Raw genomic sequence first — 18,814 nt, 5'->3', positions numbered from 1 at the left:
AGCAGGAGCTGTGGCACGGACGGAGCTGGGAAACGCTACACAAGTGTGACTGCTGTGCCGGGTGGATCCGTGAGTTCTGTATACAGCCAACCCTCCTTGTTCGTGTACTGCCAGTGTGGAATTTATTTTATACCGAGTGATTTTTAGTCCACCACTGATGTTCTTGGTGGTTTTATTTGTTTAAAGAAGTTGCAAGCTCTGAATTTATAGTTAAGGAAGCCTGTGTTTTCCATTAACTTGTTCAAATTATTACATTTTATTATAATAAATGATGGTTCTGGTTCACTATGAATAATAGTACATCCTAGTACATCTTCGTACATATGGGGAATGCAGGCAAAGTCTGAAAACGACAGTCTTAGATCCATACATAGTAGTGATCTCTGTGTGCGTATGCCTGATCCAGCACAGTTGCCTATATCTTATTATACATGCACAGTCATTTCAAATTTGTAAGTTCCATCCGCAGTTCCACTTGTGTCTTACTCAGAATCATGCACCAACTATTTAAAATATGAAGAAAAAGCCACTGGTTTGTTTTCTGAGTTAAGAATGCATACATTACCAGTCTTCTTTGACCCAGTGGGTATCTACAAAAATAAGTGTATTAATATATTATTAATATATTATTATTATATTATTATTATTATTATTATTATTATTATTATTATTATTATAACTTAAATAATAAGTTCTGTGCATTTTGAACTAAATCGCATCGCATGTGATCAAATTGCATGCAATTTGCATGCGATGTGATCCGAAGCTAGTTCAAAAAGCCCGGGCAGCACAGGCTTTATGTGCTGTGCGATGGGATGCTCGCGGGAGTCAACGGACACAGCAGACATAAACCACAAGAAAAATGGGTACTTGTGTAGTACTTGTGTAGTTTCACGGCGCTGCGGGCTCGGTGGCTCGCTACGCTCGCCACGCTATTTAAAATCAACTCCATGCCAACATGGATAGTGGGGGTATGAACTATCCATGTTGGCATGGAGTTAAGTTACTTTTTTTAACATAGTTTGTGGCGAGCGTAGAACCCGGAAGTAGCACGGCGCCATGCTGGCGCCGTGAAACTACACAAGTACCGAAAAATGTCTGCCGCTTCTATTTTCCCAGTGGTTTGCCTATGTGCAATGAGATATCGCTAGAAACAAGTAGCATGTGCCATGTTCCTGGGGACCTGCACATGTACAGTAGACTCTGTATGCACATACCCTGCACATAGGCCTCCCCGTTCTACAGGCCCCCATAAACTATGCAATTGGGGTCCGATTTCACACGATTCCGACAGATCAGGCCAAGAAATTGGGTGAAATTGGCCCAAATAGCATGTGTGTGACATCCGATCTGATGTGTGGTCCTGTGCGCATCAGATCGAAGCCGGAGATCATAAGTGCTGCACGTAAGATCTCAGGGTCGGACCCCCTCCCGGTGGCAGGGAACGGGGATCGCATACGATACATCACATGCAGAATGGAAGCATGCAATATATCTTCCCAGGCACCTCAAGGGGGGATTGGATGAGACTTCTCCAATGTGAAAAATCACATAGTGTACGGAGCCCTCTAAAAATGCCCCTGTATAGGGGGATGAAGTGTACCGTTCTCACATGCTCTCACACTGGGGGAGATTCTCTATCACAGAAATGCGGTAAAAACCCCGTTATCTGGGTTTTTACCGCATTTCTGTATGCTGTACTGTCCCTCCGCAGAGACGGCGCTGCGGAGGGAATCGCCAGCAAAAGCTGGCGATTCCCTGCAGAAGCCTATGGGCTTCTTACCGCAGCGCTGTTTGAGGGATCCGTCACGGATCCCTCCCAGCGTGCCCTGCGGCCGGCGCCGGAGTCTGCGCATGCGCAGATGGACTCCCGGGTCACAGACCCGGAAGTCCAGTGCCGGCACCGCATCGCAAGGGACAGCTCTTATCGCAAGAGCTGTCCCTTGCGTTAATAACAGCATATGTTACAACATATGCCGTTATTAATAATGCGATGTCCGGCGAAGGGGGGCGGTGAGTTTTACAACATCCCGCCCACTGTCTGTCTGGTTTTCTTCCATCTGTCATCCGTATGGTATAAATACAGTTGAATCCTACCTATTCGTGCTCATGTGTATGGCCATTTAAAAGCTTCAGTACTAATAGTACAGTAATAACACTTTCCTTTAAAAGCTTTCAATCAAGATCTATATTTAATATAAAATGCATTCATGTTTTTGTGATATGGTTGTAACTAAATGTTCTACAGTATGTTCAAAATCCTTTCTGAACGGAAATCTAGGGCAGACAGTAATACCTGTTATATGGCAATTTAAAATGACTGGACACATATTTTTGTACGCTATGGTTGCTCTTTCTTATTGTTGAACGGTTTTAGTGTCTGTACTGTGCAGCCTTTATTTTCATTTCTATGGGGTTCATTTACAAAAAGGGAGAGGTTTGAAAAAAAAAGTTGGGTTTTCGGCATTTGCAAAATAGTTTTGTATCCTGCTGGTTTACTAAGGTGAGATCCATGATGAAATGCAGCAATTTCCCTGTTCACAAGTCGTATCACCTGTGCAGATCACTGAGTGTATACAGTATGTGCTCTCTGTCTGGCATGAGGTCACACCTGCCATGGAAAGCACTGAATGTTTATACAACATGATACAACAGCCCCCTGCAGGTTACGCAACATCCAGGAAACGGACAGTTGCCAAGGCACAAAGATGCCTTCATTTTACATAGCATGAAAACAGTAAACTAAGTGGGGGTTATTCAGAAGCATTCGGTTCTCTGCTAATTAGCAGAGCCCTGTGATCAGATACCCGTCACCCTGCCACAGAGAAATTGCGCCCTGTGCAAGGCTGCAAAAGGCTTGCGAAAATTTCACAGATCAGGGATTAGCTGCAAATCCATTCACTCCTCACTCACCATTGGATGATTTTCCCAGTGTGTGTGGTCTGTGCGCAACCCAGGACCTACTCAGCCAGTGCGATAGAAACAGGCTGCAGGGGGGCCGGAGCTGACGTCACATGCCTTCCCTGCGGTTTCCCTGACTCTCCCAAAAAAGGCCGGTAACCACCTCAAATGTTGCCTTTATGTCAATCAAGTTGCGTACTGACATGCGATTAAAAAATATGCTGGATTTTATGGCTGGATGGTCTAGCGCATGCACGCTGTGATCCGTAAGCATGTGCAGGCAAGTGGTAATTGGTCGATGATCAGGTCTGAAGCAGATATCTCAGATACATGCTGTGTTCCGTGTGTCATACAGATGTAGCTACACTCATCCATGCATCACGGTATGGTAACATGACTACTGTGCCCACAACTATGACACGAGCATGCGTATTGTATGGGCCGTCACCTGGTGCATACCTCCCAATTTCTCTATGGCAAGAATAGGGGCACTCGTTGCGCAAGTGCCTCTGTCTAGTCTGTCAGATTAGGGGGGACTATACGCGGGATCCTTACTATTGGTGTGTATCTTCCCAAACGAGGGGTTTTAATGGAATATCCCACAAATTGATAAATAGGCTCCTAATACATCATTCACATCGCAAATGCCGGCTCGCCCCCGGGATTTGGACTTGGTTCTGGCTCAGGAGCGACACAGCATTTGCGATAAAGCATGCCCTGTCAGCACCCGGCATATAGCACAGATGCTGCTGCCTCCTCCATAGCAGTGATCAGGATCCGGGTCGCTCGACCTGTTCTTCCCGTTCAGAATTCCAAGCAACCTGGGTAGAACACTGCATTTATTCCGGGTTGGATTGCCAGGTTGCTTGACCAGGGGTATTAAAAATGGCCCTTTCACACCGCAGGCTCACCCGGGTGGAGAGGGCAAAAACCCAGGGTCCATGCGGGATATTTGTGCAGTGTGAAACGGGTACAAGTAATTCACTAAAGATATTACACTGTGGCTCTTATTCAGGTTGACTCGCAAGTCTGTGAATTTCGCAGGCTTTCGAATCCACCAGTCGCCGCCTGCCGCATTCCTAGCCCCCGCCCCCCCTTGCACGGTGCTATTACCCGCAGGCATGCAAATGGATAACTTGTATACGCATCCATTTGCTGCAGCCTTGTATGCGGGCACAAAATCATTCAATGTTCTTTTGTCATAACCTTGTGCACTGCTTTTATCATTCATTTTACTGAAGCCCTCCTAACTTCTGCTGCTCCATGTTTGTGTAGCTGGTAGCTATAATTGCCATTGCTATCACAGGGCAATGCTGGAACCAGTAATAGAAAGGAGCAAATATACTGTATGTGACCAGGGCCCCTGACAGGTCGGCTAAGCCCCAGTAACATTGAGGGGCCATGACAACTGGAAAGAGGTGAGGCCTCCAGGAGGGGGCATGGCCACACCCTCATTAAAAAAATAAATGAGAGAGAGGACTGGCTGCGGATGCATAGCTTAGCAGACGGCACTGAGCAGCATGTGCTGAGCTGGCGAGAGAGGCTGTGCTGCAACGCCTGTCATCTCTCTGTCATCTCTCTTTCCACTGCCGGCTCCCTGCAATGTGGGAGGGGGGAGTGGGACCTGGGCCCCTCCAGTAGACCCGAGCCCTTAAAGGCCAGAGTCTGAGTTACATGTAATGTTCTCTGAATTTCAGCTGCTTTAATGGATCCAAAATCCTATAAGATCATCCGTTTGTACTGTCTGTTCTGAGAGCGGTACATTGGTATTTTCATAAGCCCCATCCTTTGCATAGGCGATCTGAGAACGTCCACCACTGCCCCTTGTCACTTAGGGCCTTATTTTGGTTCATTCTTTCTGACAAAATCCTTCTTAGATGGGCAAAACCATGTGCACTGCAGGTGGGGCAGATGTAACATGTGCAGAGAGAATTAGATTTGGGTGGGGTTTTACTTCAAAGTGAGATCTATATTGCAGTGTAAAAATAAAGCAGTCAGTATTTTCCCTGCACAGAAACAAAATTACTCACCCAAATCTAATTCTCTCTGCACATGTTACATCTGCCCCCCCTGCAGTGCATATGGTTTTGTCCATCTAAGAAGGATTTTGTCAGAAAGAATGAACCAAAATAAGGCCCTTAGTAACACCCAGGAGGCACTAACAGTTTGCTAAATGTCACAAGACCCATCTGCATTTGGAATAGTATGCAGCTCAGAATTTCCTCAGCTGGGCATACATTTGGGTGATTTGCTGAGGGGAGAAATCGCCAGCGACCTCCCTTTGAGCCACCTGGGTCCCTCCTCGGTGGCAGATCACATGTGGTCCTTACGCGTATGATATATTGCATGCGATCCCAGCCAAGCCTGCCAAAAGATTGCTTCTGCAGCCAGTGCAACTCTCAGGGTCAGGGGCAATGCGCACAGGTATGCACATCGCATCAGACCTGCTGTCAATCACATACAATTTTGACGCTTTTCATGCAATTGGTCACCACAATCACATGGAAAGAGCCCAAACCGCATATGATTCACCTACTTTATGGGCAACTTTACACTGATTTCCTGCTTTCCTCTGCTGTGGTTGGATACATAATCCCAACAGAAGATAAACATCCTACTCCCAACTGACAGAATCCCACAGCCTAACCCTAACACCCCCCAGCCATGCAGCTTAAGCCTAGCCCCAACCTCAGTACCACTCTGTTGGTCTTCTGACTATCTGGATCCAGGCATCATCCTCGGCCTGTGACTGCACAGAGGAATGGCAGACTGAGCAACCCCACGTCAGGTTTTAAATAGAAGCTTTTCATTAGCATCGCACATGACAATGTATAATTATATAGTATATACATATGTGAGTCGTTTACTTTGGAAAAAAAAGAAAAGTTTGACATTGATGAATAAGCAAAGTTTGAGTGGAGATGACTCATACCATCACAAGGCGCATAAAGCTGGATGACTCATGCCATGTATGATTACCGTCAGAGACTAACTCCCCCAAACTACAATTAGCAGAGCACGCTGCTGCCTCCGATTGCTGAGATGACATTACAGCAAAGACTTTTAATCCTCTTACAGTTTGCTTTCTGGCTGATGCTTCACTACTGCGCTGACATCAGCAGTGGAAACATCCTGAGACACAGCTAGATAATGGTAGGACAGATCACCCTGTGGAGAGTTATGCTAGAACTGCAGTGCTAGAGACAAAGGGATGATTCAGTGTCACACGCTGCTACAACCACTGTAGATACTGGTGCCTTAGACAGGGCCAGTGCTAGGGTGTTCAGTCCCCCCTGCAAACTGTAAATGTGCGCCCTCCCATACTTTACAAAGAGACAGTGTGAAAAAAGGGTGTATAATGCCTGTAGTAGTAGTAGTAGTGCCTTATACACATAATGTGCCTAGTAGCAGCACACACACACACACACACACACACTAAAAATAGGGACAGTGCGTGTCAAAGGCACGCATATATATATATATATATTTTAACTTAATGCCCATTACACATTATACCACACACCAGAATGCTCATTACATATTATGCCACAAATAATATAGCCTTACACATTATACCACACACCATAATGCTCATTACATATTATGCCACACACCATAAAGCCTATAAACATTATACCACACACCATAATGACCATTACACATTATACCACACACCACAATGCCTATTACACATTACACCACACGCCATAATGCCCATTATGCATTACCACACAACGTAATATGAATTACACATTATACCACCCACCATAATGCCCATTACATATAATACCACACGCCGTAATGCCCATTACATTTTACATCTTATGCCGTAAGGCCCATTATACATTATACCGTAATGCCTATTACACATCATACCACACGTAATGCCTATTGATTATTATGGCACATAAGTGCTACTTATGGACATGCTCATTGCCAGGGGTTAAATGCTTATTGCCAGGGGTTACATGCTCCTTACCAATGGTTTAATGCTTGCTGCCACAGGGAGATTGCATGCTTGTTGCCATGGGGGTTACATGCTTGTTGCCAGTGGCTACATACTCATTGCCAGGTGTATTATATATTGTTGCCATGGGGGATTACATGCTCATTGCCATGGCGAATTACATGCTTGTTACCATGGAATGGGCACATGCTCATTGCTCTGGGGGATTACATGCTTGTTGCCACTGTGGATTACATGTTCCTTTCAAGAGTTTCATGCTCCTTGCCACAGGGTGGTTACATGTTCATTGTCACAGGTGTTACATGCTCCTTGCCACATGAGATTACATGCTCCTTGCCATGGGAGTACATGCTTGTTGCCAAAAGGGGTGGGGCTTACATGCTCATTGCTATCAGGAACTACATGCTTGCTGCCAAGGGAGGATTACATGCTCATTGCCATGGGGGATTACATGCTTTTTGCCACTGGGGATCACATGCTCATTGCCATGGAGTTTACATGCTTGTTGCCCTGGCAGGCACTGCACCAGGAATCAGGGGGAGCTGGACTGGGGATTGAGGGAGCTGGCACCATGTTGGGGACTGCGGGAGCCAGTGCTATGCTGGGATAGCTGGCTCTGTGCCTGGGCTCAAGGGAACTGGCGGTAGGGAACTTATGGCAACGGGAGATTGCTAACCCAAAGTTGTGCCTCTCTGGCATTGGTGCCCCTCACAGTTCTTACTCCGATTACCAGGGTCCCTGACTCTGGCCATAGACATCTGTGACTATATGATTAAACAATAGTCTCCACATTTTTAAGCGTTCCCTGGAAACTCACCTCTTCAGACAGCTTATCAACTGAAAGAACCACCCACAGAACCTTCATAAACCTTTCCTAACATCCCCACTGTACTGTCCAAACATATCCTCACTTATTTACTCTCTCACATTCCCCTGCTTTATCACACTAGATAAATCTCCTATGTATGATGCTTTCTTTCATTTTCTAATGTACATTAAAAAGTAGCAAAGATTATTACGGGATATGGACAATACTGTAACACCCTTTTCTTTTTAGCCAGTTGCCTAGTGGGCACTATTATTTTAGCATTTCTACATTTTACTTGCTTTACTATACTTTATCTCCTGATAGTTGTTTTTGTCTGCACTGTTGTAGGAACTTCACAACTAGAAGATGTGAAACCACAGAGGGTCGCAAGGAGGCAGAAACCAAAGACCTTAAATAGTCAGGATGACTCAACCTACTACAATCTTCTACACGTAAGTTACTATTGGTTACTCTGTGTTTTCAGTGTAATAAGGTCACATTTTTCTTTGGTTAGAGCTCAACTTCTTACCATTTACGGTAGCTATCCATTCAAAGTATATTATGTTACTACAAAACAGAACCCCAGAACTACTTGGAAGCATCTGCGTGGTAATAACATCTACCATTCAGCAAATATCTAGGGAGCGATTCAATTGTTCTTCACCCATGCTGCCACTAGAGGGTGCCCAACGAAGGAATACTATTGTTCTGTTCAAGCGTGCAGGCTCCCAGGGAGATACCTTTTAGCTAGCAGCCTTCTGAGGTGTGAGCTGCAATGTGTAAAACCTCGGGGGACAGGTGTTTGAGCACCCTAACTTCTCCAGTAGTGTACAAATCGCAGTGGCTGACTGGGCAACATCAAAGAACGGTGCTGCCTGCCACACCTGCATTCTTCTAGTCATCCCCTTTTCCTCTGCCAAACGCTGACTACTTGGGGGAAATATAATAGGATGAGAGATTCTCCAGTTTTTTAAAGCGGCAATCATTTACACTGCAAAACCGGTTTGATTTTGCAGTGTAAATGATTGCCGCTTTAAAAAAAAACGGTACTTATGTAATATCTGGGCTCCCATTTTTCTTATGAGACCGCGCCCCCTCGCGGGGCTCGCTGCGCTCGCCACGCTTCGGGCACGGTGGCTCGCTGCGCTCGCCACACTATATAAAATCAACTCCATGCGTAGTTGGATAGTAGGGGTATGAAAAAATGGGGTGCATTTAACATGGGAGCCCAGATAATACATAAGTACCAAAAAACAAATCTCTCACTTTCCTATTCTCTCATCCTATAAAATGTCACCCCTTGTCTCTAACTCTGTGAATAAATCCTCTGTGCGTGCACCATCGCTAGTCCCTTGTTCTTTGGGAATAGGTCTGTCAATGCTTGGGTAGCCATAGTGTTCATACTGTAGTTCACATTAAACAAGCTTGCAAAACCCTTGCGTTTAACAGTATTGTTGGATGTGATCACCAATACCCCTGGCAAAGTAAAGGATTTGTGTAACTAAAATGTCTAGTAAGGTACGTTGTGACTTCCTAACAGCACTGCTGATCCACAACTTCATGGAGCATGGAGAAACATCACGTGAGTACAGAACCAGGCTGTTTCATAGTCTGTGCTAGCTAAACCAGGCCGGACTGGCCATCTAGCACTTTTGGCAATTGCCAGAAAGGCCAATGGCTTGATGGGTCAGGCTGGCATAACAGCCTGCTAAGCAGCTCACGACAGGGCCTACACAGAGCAAGGGGCTGGCCTGAAAGCATCACCTAAGGGCTCTACTCAGCTGCCTGGTGCTCAGAGACAGTGGCTGACGGGGCAGGTCCACCTCCCAGTGCTCTGCTCGATGGCCCAACATACAGAAAGACACAATGTGGTGCTAGACTTCATTCCAGTAAGGTGTGACCTGACCCCTTGCCATGTACACACATGCTAGAATACTGGAGCCTTTTCAGACCCCCAGTCCATCCTTATTATCAGTGGCATAAGTTCGTCCCAGTTGCTTGGAGGCAGAATAAATACTGCTGCTCCCCACACACATACACCACCTTATATAATATATGTATGCATGTGTGCATGTATGAATGTAGGTATATATGTTATGTGTATTATGTTTAAAATAAGAGAGTGTGATGTCTATGCTAGGAGGGGGAGTCAGCCACAGAAGCGATACCAACGGCTTTCAATTAACTAATTCAAACTTGGAGGGAAGGAGAGGTGCCCCTTTGGGAGCGTGAGCCCGGCGGCAGATGACTGCATTGCCTCCCAGAGTTATATAGATAAATGACGATTCTAAATTGATTGGTTGCTATGGGTAACTTATCTCTCTCCAAGTTTTGATAAATCTCCCCTAAAATGCTTCCCCAAAACAATCTGATCTTTATATTTATTGGTAAAATATTACTGAAGATTTTTCATATAGTCCATTCCTGGTAGAGTATTAAGCAATTTGCTTGGGAAAAAAAGATGCTTTGAAGAAGAATAAGACGTGACCCCTTGTGTGACCTCATGACAGACATGACGCATTGTATGCAGAGGGAACGTTCCCCATGTCAGGACTAAGAGAACATGAAGAAGCTGCAGGAGAGGGACAGGATTGCTCTGATAGAAGTGGCACATTTTATTGGCACACAATTACTCCCAGCATGAAAATCCTAATGGGACAGGTGCAAAGGTTCCACATGAAAGAGAACTAAGCCAAATGCAGACGAAGGTTGCCGTGTTTGGGGGAACAGTCCATATGTTTGCAATGAATATCACTCTGAGCAGTAGAGGAGACGGATTGTTAGTATACTCCAGGTAATCACATCCTATGCATACTGATTGCTTTATGTTTATGACATTGGAGTCAATTAAAAACTGAAGTTCTTCCATGTGTTATTTTATTTCTTTGTTGTGTGCAATTCAGCTTGTTCTGTTCAGGAGAATAAGCCTGTAAAATGTTCCTCTGATATGGCAGCACTGTGAGCCTTTGATCACTGACGGTCAGTAGATTGAACCAGGCTCAGATGGAATGTGTACGCAGGTACTGTGCGACATACTGTGCAAATGCCACAGCCATCTGGATTTCGATTGAGATGCCCACTGTTGGCTTTTCTGATTGGCCCTATGGTCCCGCAGCGGGAATGCAGGAAGTGAGACACCGGAGCCACTGTTACTGCATACGGGATCACAAGCACAGACTGAGAAAACGGACATGACTCGCTGCCACTCCCTGTTACCTCCCTGTGGCCCCTGGCTTTGCAAATAAATCCTGTATACTGTATGACCGCCATGGCAAGACCATGATGGCACATTAATACTGCTTTCACATTGCAAAAACCGGTACTTGTGAGTTATCCGGGCTGCCGATTTTTTCATCGCGCCCGAAATCGTGGGCATCGCGTCGGTCGTGGCCGTTATAAAGAGCCGCGACGCGATGCCCACGATTTCCCATAGACAGTAATGTTAAAAGACACGATGGACCCGATTTCCGACACGATTTCCCATAGACAGTAATGTTAAAAGACGCGATGGACCCGATTTCCCATAGACAGCAATGTTAAAATAAAATGACCATGTGAAATTGGCCAATATGGCCATTTCACATTGGATAAGTTTTTAAAAAAAAGGTTTCATGGCCCCCCACCACCGTTAACGCCACCCCGCTATTGACGCCAACCCGAAGCGTGGCGAGCGCAGCGAGCCCGCGAGGGGCGGCGGTACGCGTCCTCCGACCTTTTCATGCCCTACTATCCACTAGGGCGTGGAGTGAGAATAGAATAGTGTGGCGAGCGCAGCGAGCCACCGAGCCCGAAGCGTGGCGAGCGCAGCGAGCCCCGCGAGGGGACGCGGACACCTTCACAGGTATTCGCGTGCCCTTGCGGGCTTCACAGGTGTCCGCGTCCCCTCGCGGGGCTCGCTGCGCTCGCCACGCTTCGGGCTCGGTGGCTCGCTGCGCTCGCCACGCTTCGGGTTGGCGTCAATAGCGGGGTGGCGTTAACGGTGGTGGGGGGCCATGAAACCTTTTTTTTTAAAACATATCCAATGTGAAATGGCCATATTGGCCAATTTCACATGGTCATTTTATTTTAACATTGCTGTCTATGGGAAATCGGGTCCATCGTGTCTTTTAACATTACTGTCTATGGGAAATCGTGTCGGAAATCGGGTCCATCGTGTCTTTTAACATTACTGTCTATGGGAAATCGTGGGCATCGCGTCGCGGCTCCTTATAACGGCCACGACCGACGCGATGCCCCCGATTTGGGGCTAAATCGCGGGCATCGCGTCGGTCGGGTGTCCTTAAGTTAACCAAACTTAAGGACAAAATCGGCAGCCCGGATAACTCACAAGTACCCAAAAACCTGCTTTCAACCCGATTTTCTAAACGTGTCTTAAAACTGGTCAAAAGCCAGTTAAACCCCTTTCATATTGCATGATGTAAAGGTATATTGCAGTTTAAATACCGTTTTGTACCTTTCAGATTCAACCCGTTTCACCCATAGAAAGCCATACAATGTCATTTTAAATGTTTTTTTTCCTGCTTGTGGGTGGGGATCAAGTGTGGTTATCATTTATAGCAAATACCGTTTCTGAGCTGTTCAGACTGCAGGGAAAACGGCTCAGAAACGTGTAGGATCCTGCTTTTAACACGTGTCAAAATACCGGTTTTCTGTAACCGGTAAATTGACAATGTAGCTTTCACATTGCAGCTGGAACCGTTTTAAAGCACTAAAAAAATGGCAATATACCGTGTTACAGCTGCAATGTGAAAGGGGTATAATAGTGTCGCCAGATTATCGCTCAGCTGCGATAACATCAGGTTTGCATATAACAGTGAGGGTCTATTCATAAAGAAAGTAAAACATGAATTGTTACTTTTCGCTATATATACAGATGTGTCCACATACATCTTGGTTTTATTGTATGTATGGCCCAATTTGGCGTACCTTTATACCTTTACTTTATACAAATCCTACTGCTGCAATCATTTTTGGGAATCCATCTAATGGCTACATTTGTAAAAACAGCTAATATTGGGTCAAATTGAGAAAAAAAATCCAATATGTATGTGGATACATCTGTATAGCATCAGTTTGATACATGGATGTAACTATAGAGGATGCAAGGCAGTGGCGTAACTAGATACATGTGGGCCCCATAGCAAAAGTTTGTAAGGGCCCTTACTTATCACCTAAAGCTGAAAAATGTATACAGTACATGATACTTTGACAGGCAAAGGTGGGCCCCTCTCAGCTCTGGGCCTCTCTCAGCTCTGTGTTGTATCATTGTCCACATGCTCCATGTTGCTTATATCGGCCCTTCAGCACCGCTGGCATGTTTCATGAGCACAGGGTGGACAGGTGGATGGACGGCTGCTGGTGCCTGATGGACACTTCTCCCCTTCCCCCCTCCCTACCTCCCTAACTCCCGATAACCGGGGACATTTTTTTTAGAAGGTGTCGGGAGACGGAGGCTGCTGTACACGGGTGGGCGGGCTGCAGTGGGGACTACAATACGCGGCCGCAGCCGCACCACTGGCCAGCAGTCAGCTAGCACGGCCGAGCCGCATCATCACTACTGTACTGCTGCCAAACTGGTGCTCCAACCTTGCGGTGCATTAGGAGGTGCCTGTGCACCCCCTGGCACCCCCCGTGCGCACACCTATGACGACTTCGTATTCGTATTCTTAATACGAATGAATACGACTGCATACGGCTGTTTTAGCCATATGCAAATTTGTGTTCCGGAGCGTAATTTACAAAGCAGTCAAATGCTTTGTAAACCCTATGTCGTATTGATTCGTATTAGCGGGCGTATATACAGCCGCTAATATGAATTTGTCTAGGCAGTCTGCACGGATCAGAGAATCAAAAGAGCAGCGCTGGAGTTACAATGAACAGATTGACCAGTTTAAAATGGAAAAAAAAATTCTTTAGGTACTTATGTAGTAACTGGGCTGCCGATTTTGAAATCGGGTCCATCGCATCGCATCGCACCCGACCATATCGCATGCGATGCGATGCGATGGACCCGATTTTTCCATAGGATTCAATGTTAAAATGGACTGAGTCCATTTTAACATGGAATTCAATGGGAAAAGGGGTCCTTTTCATACCCCTACTATCCAAGTGGGCACGGAGTTGGATATAAACCTGTGGCGAGCATAGCGAGCCACCAAGCCCGAAGCGTGGCAAGCGTATCGAGCCCCGCGAGGGGACACAGAATACCGTTCGCTCGCCACGCTTCGGGCTCGCCACAGGTTTATATCCAACTCCATGCCCACTTGGATAGTAGGGGTATGAAAAGGACCCCTTTTTCCCATTGAATTCCATGTTAAAATGGACTCAGTCTATTTTAACATTGAATCCTATGGAAAAATCGGGTCATCGCATCGCATCTGATTGTATGCCTTAAGTTAAGGCATACAATCAAAAAATCGGCAGCCCAGATAATACATAAGTACCATTCTTTATAATTGCAGATTAAAATAAACATTTACATACATTTACACATAATAACATGACACAATAAAAATATATAAATATAAAAAAAAAAGGTCTCACTCTTTGATTGGATGAGAACCTGTGACGGCCACTACCCAATTCGATATCAGTCCAATTGGAAAGTGCACTTAACGATTGGTATATCTGCTGTAATGGGGAAGCGGGCATCAAGAAGGTTGTATAGGGGACAATCCACCGGTCCTCTCTATTATCACGGATAGCTGGTAATACCGCTGGAGGAATCAATGGGGAAATGTCCGTTTTATATCCCTATGAGGTCCCTCTGTTGGTTTTGGGGGGAAAAAAATTGTGGCTCAGTACCCAATTTGGGCACCTCCTGTGTGTTGTGAAAAGTCACTGTTGATGCTTTATACACTGTAGGAAGATGGGCAAAGGTTCTCCAATCTGGACTTTGTTTGAGGGGAGGCAGGAACCTCTAACAGGTGGCTGAGATGGTGTTTGCTCACCTGGAGGTAGATGCTGCAGGTTACCCTGGTCACTGATGTAGTGGAGATGGCCAATTGCCCAATTGAAGCCTTAGTGAGGGGACACTGTCTCATACAGGTGTCTGAAGATGGTGTGGCTCACCTGGAGTTCAGTGTCCTGTAGAGGGTTCTGGAGGGGGGTTCAAGATGGAGGTTCCCAATATGGCAGAAAGTGGACTGGATGATGATAAGGGTCCAATCTGGCAAGAGTGAGAGGCTGCACCTGACGCGTTTCGCCACTAGCTTGTGGCTTTTTCAAAGGTGAGTCAGTCAGATCCGTGCAGGCTGCAGTGTGTAAAAAAAATAGATAAAAAATAGATTAAAAAAAAAAAGACGTGGGTTCCCCCCCACAGCCGTAACCAGCACCAGGCTGACAGACCCGGGCTGGTATTAAAAAATCAGGAAACCAACCAGATAGGGGTTCCCCGATTTTAAAAAACCAGCTCCAGGGCCAGGGCTGGTTCCCAAAATACGGGGGACAAAATGACTAGGGGTCCCCCGTACTTTAAGAACCAGCCCCAGGCCCAACCAGCCAGCAGGGTAATGCCAAAGCTGGGGGGAGACTTTTTATACAAGTCCCCCCGGCCAAAGCATTAACCCTACTGACCAGTCAGCCTGGCCAAGGGCCCAGGGGAAGTGGGGACCCCCCCAATAAAGGCCCACTCCAGGACTTACCTGGCCAGGCTGAAGCCTGGTGCTGTCCTCGATGCCCCTGGGCGGGGGGCATCGAGCTGATTGGAGTGTAAAAAAAAGATTAATAAACTATTGTCTTACACTGTGGAACTATGAGTCCCAGCAAGCCACCCCCGAATGCTGGGACTTGGAGAACCACAAGTCCCAGCATGCAGGGCATAAAAAGAGCCCGCTGGCACTTGTAGTTCCACTGTACAAGAAATAGTTAAATAAACACACACTGACACACATGAGAAATAAAACTTTAATACATACATAATGATACTTACCTATCTTGAGCCCGTAGGTAGGTCCCTGGGTCCGGGGCTCCAGGGCTATAGAGTCCGGGGTCCAGGCCCTTTACCCTGTGGCATTACCCTGCTGGCTGGTTGGGCCTGGAGCTGGTTCTTAAAATACAGGGGACCCCTAGTCATTTTGTCCCCAGTATTTTGGGAACCAGTCCAAGCCCTGGAGCCTGGGGCTGGTTTTAAAAAATCGGAGAAGCCCTATCTGGTTGGTTTCCTGATTTTTTAATACCAGCCCCGTCTCTTTCAGCATGGTGCTGGTTTTGGCCGTGGGGGGGACTCCACGCCGTTTTTTTCTATTTTTTTGGTTCCGTTTTTTTTACACTGAAGCCTGCACGGATCTGACTGATCCGTGCAGGCTCAAGCCAAATACGCCAGAAAATTGAAGTCTATTTTCCTGGCGTATTTGGCCGGCCACTAAGGCTGAAATACGCTTAGTAAATTAGGACTCACCATTCGTTTGAATGGTGATTCCTATTCGTATTTTCCGATGGCGTAAACATTCGTATTTGTAAATACAAATATGAATGTGCCAAAAATACGAATATGCCAAAAAAAGATATTTTAAAATATTTAGGTTAGTAAATTTCCCCCCAAGTGACCCCATAACTGCGCATTCACTAAAAATTGCGGGAAACCGATTAAATCAGAATAATCCCCTTAATGTAAATAAACATGTATGTCTAAATGTACTAGAAATGTTAAATACTTGAAATTACATCATAATCAGTATAAATGGGGTTATTATGGAATTATGAGTTACTGATGTGTTAATAATACAAGGTTAATTGAATTTCATTTGCCAAACGCTAAGCAGAGAGAAACAGTATGGGATCACATTATTATGGATGAATAGGAATAGCAAATTCCACTGAATATAATGTCCTTATAAGTGGATAGATAATCTCAAACTATTTTAGTGTTTCCATTTCATGTGAAAACAAGGTAATGCATTGTCCATGCTTTTCCTAGTTTATGACTAAATGCTACAATTGGGGCTACTCATTATAAACCCTTCTACATCCAGTTCCCAATCATTTCTTATACCCCATGCATCCAACTTTACATTTCATTGGATTTATTTATGTCTTATGTTTCATGTCATGTCAACAATAAAACCAGAGCCTTTAAATTCTATAAAAATAACGTCGCAAAATCCAAAGAATCAAACAAAACTTGTAAAGGGGTAATCAAAGCAGCTAAAATATTATTTGAAGAGTGCATAGCCACTGAAAGCAAAACCAACCCAAAGAAGTTTTTTAAATACATAAATAGTAAACGTTTAATTAAGGAAAACATAGGCCCACTAACTGATACTATTGGAAAAAGTGTTACTGAGGACAAGGGAAAAGCAAAACTGTTAAATGAGTTCTTGTCATCAGTATTTACTAAGGGAGAGCAGACTGTGGAACGAACATTTACCACAAACGGAACAAATAAGCCAGATCTCATTGTGGATTTCACGCCGAAGGAAATAATACTGAGGTTAAGCAAACTCAAAACAAATAAATCACCAGGGCCAGATGGGATTCATCCAAGGGTATTAATGGAATTAAGGGATGAACTAGCTACCCCCCTACATTATATCTTTAGCAAGTCACTATCGTCAGGTATAGTACCAAAAGATTGGAGAATAGCAGAGGTAGTGCCAATATTCAAAAAAGGAAAAAAGGAAGATCCCGCTAATTACAGACCCGTTAGATTAACATCAATTGTGGGTAAACTATTTGAAGGATTTTTAAGGGATGGTATCCAGGAATATTTAGATCATCACCGTCTACTCAGTACTAACCAACATGGGTTCGTGAAAAATCGTTCATGCCAAACTAATCTACTAGGGTTCTATGAAGAGGTTAGCAAAAACCTTGATAATGGAAATGTTGTAGATGTGATTTTCCTAGATTTCGCTAAAGCATTTGATACTGTCCCTCACAAGAGATTGATTAATAAAATGGAGAACCTAGGATTGGGTGAAAATATCTGCAGATGGGTAGGGAATTGGCTATGTAATAGAGAACAAAGAGTGGTTGTGAATGGTGCCGTATCAGATATGATACCGGTACTAAGTGGAGTGCCCCAGGGTTCGGTTTTGGGGCCCATTTTGTTTAACATTTTTATTAACGATATTGGGATAGGGTTACTCAGCAATGTATCCATCTTTGCGGACGATACAAAACTTAGCAAAGTCATCAAATCATCAGAAGATGTCACCATGCTTCAAAATGATCTTGCAATTGTAGATGAGTGGGCAAAAAAATGGAAGATGAGGTTCAATGTAGATAAATGTAAGGTTATGCACCTTGGGAGACACAACCAGTGTGCAAGTTACAACCTTAGAGGAGAGGAACTGGGTAATTCCATACTTGAAAAGGATCTAGGAGTCCAAATAGACAGCAAACTGGGATGTAGTGCCCATTGTAATGTAGCTACAAAAAAGGCCAACAAAATTCTGGCATGTATTAAGAGGGGAATGGAAACTAGGGACTCAAGGGTAATTATGCCACTATATAAAGCATTGGTGAGACCTCACCTCGAGTACGGAGTACAGTTCTGGGCCCCACACTATAAAAAGGACATCATAGAATTAGAAAAAGTCCAAAGCCGAGCAACATAGCTTATTAGGGGAATGGAGAATTTAAGCTACGGGGAGAGATTAAGCAATTTGGGACTATTTACATTAGAAAAGAGACGTTTAAGGGGGGACATGCTCAACATGTACAAGTATACCACACACCCTCTTTTCTACTAGAAAGGAATCTAGGACACGAGGGCATGAGTATAAATTAGAAGAAAAAAGATTTCATTCAGCTAGTAGAAAGAATTTCTTTACGGTCAGAACAGTCAAACTCTGGAATTCTCTTCCCAGAGAGGTGGTAACGGCTGGCTCATTAAATGCGTTCAAGGCAAAGTTGGACAAACATTTACTGGAGAAAAACATCCATGGGTACTAATAAGAAATATAATTTGTGGTACTTGTGGAGTATCACGGCTCCCACGACCTTGATCGTATGCTGATCGTATGCTAAAAAATCGCATCGCATCGCATACGATCAAATCGCATGGGATGCGATGCGATCGCACTCGATTTTGCACTGAAATGCATCAAAATGCATTGAAATGTGTAGTAAACTTGTGAAATGCCCCCAAATGCCATTTTTCATAGTGTACCACCCCCACTATCAACGTCAACCCG

The 18,814-nt window shown here is 44.9% G+C and overlaps 1 protein-coding gene across 5 annotated transcripts in view; it reads left to right on the top strand.

The window, feature by feature from the left end:
- The window catches only part of MYO3A (myosin IIIA), a 199,572-nt gene that overhangs the window by 163,535 nt on the left and 17,223 nt on the right, over positions 1-18,814 (top strand). For all 5 annotated transcript variants that reach the window (XM_083189240.1, XM_083189241.1, XM_083189243.1 and 2 more), the window contains one exon: positions 8,025-8,128. In XM_083189240.1, the coding sequence (XP_083045366.1) occupies positions 8,025-8,128 (104 nt within the window). The remainder of the gene's footprint in view (positions 1-8,024; positions 8,129-18,814) is intronic.

Source organism: Crinia signifera, chromosome 5 (assembly GCF_055691185.1).
Source record: "Crinia signifera chromosome 5, ASM5569118v1, whole genome shotgun sequence".
NCBI lineage: Eukaryota > Metazoa > Chordata > Amphibia > Anura > Myobatrachidae > Crinia > Crinia signifera.
Note: the sequence above shows the minus strand (reverse complement) of the source record. Positions and strands in the feature narration are given on the sequence as shown.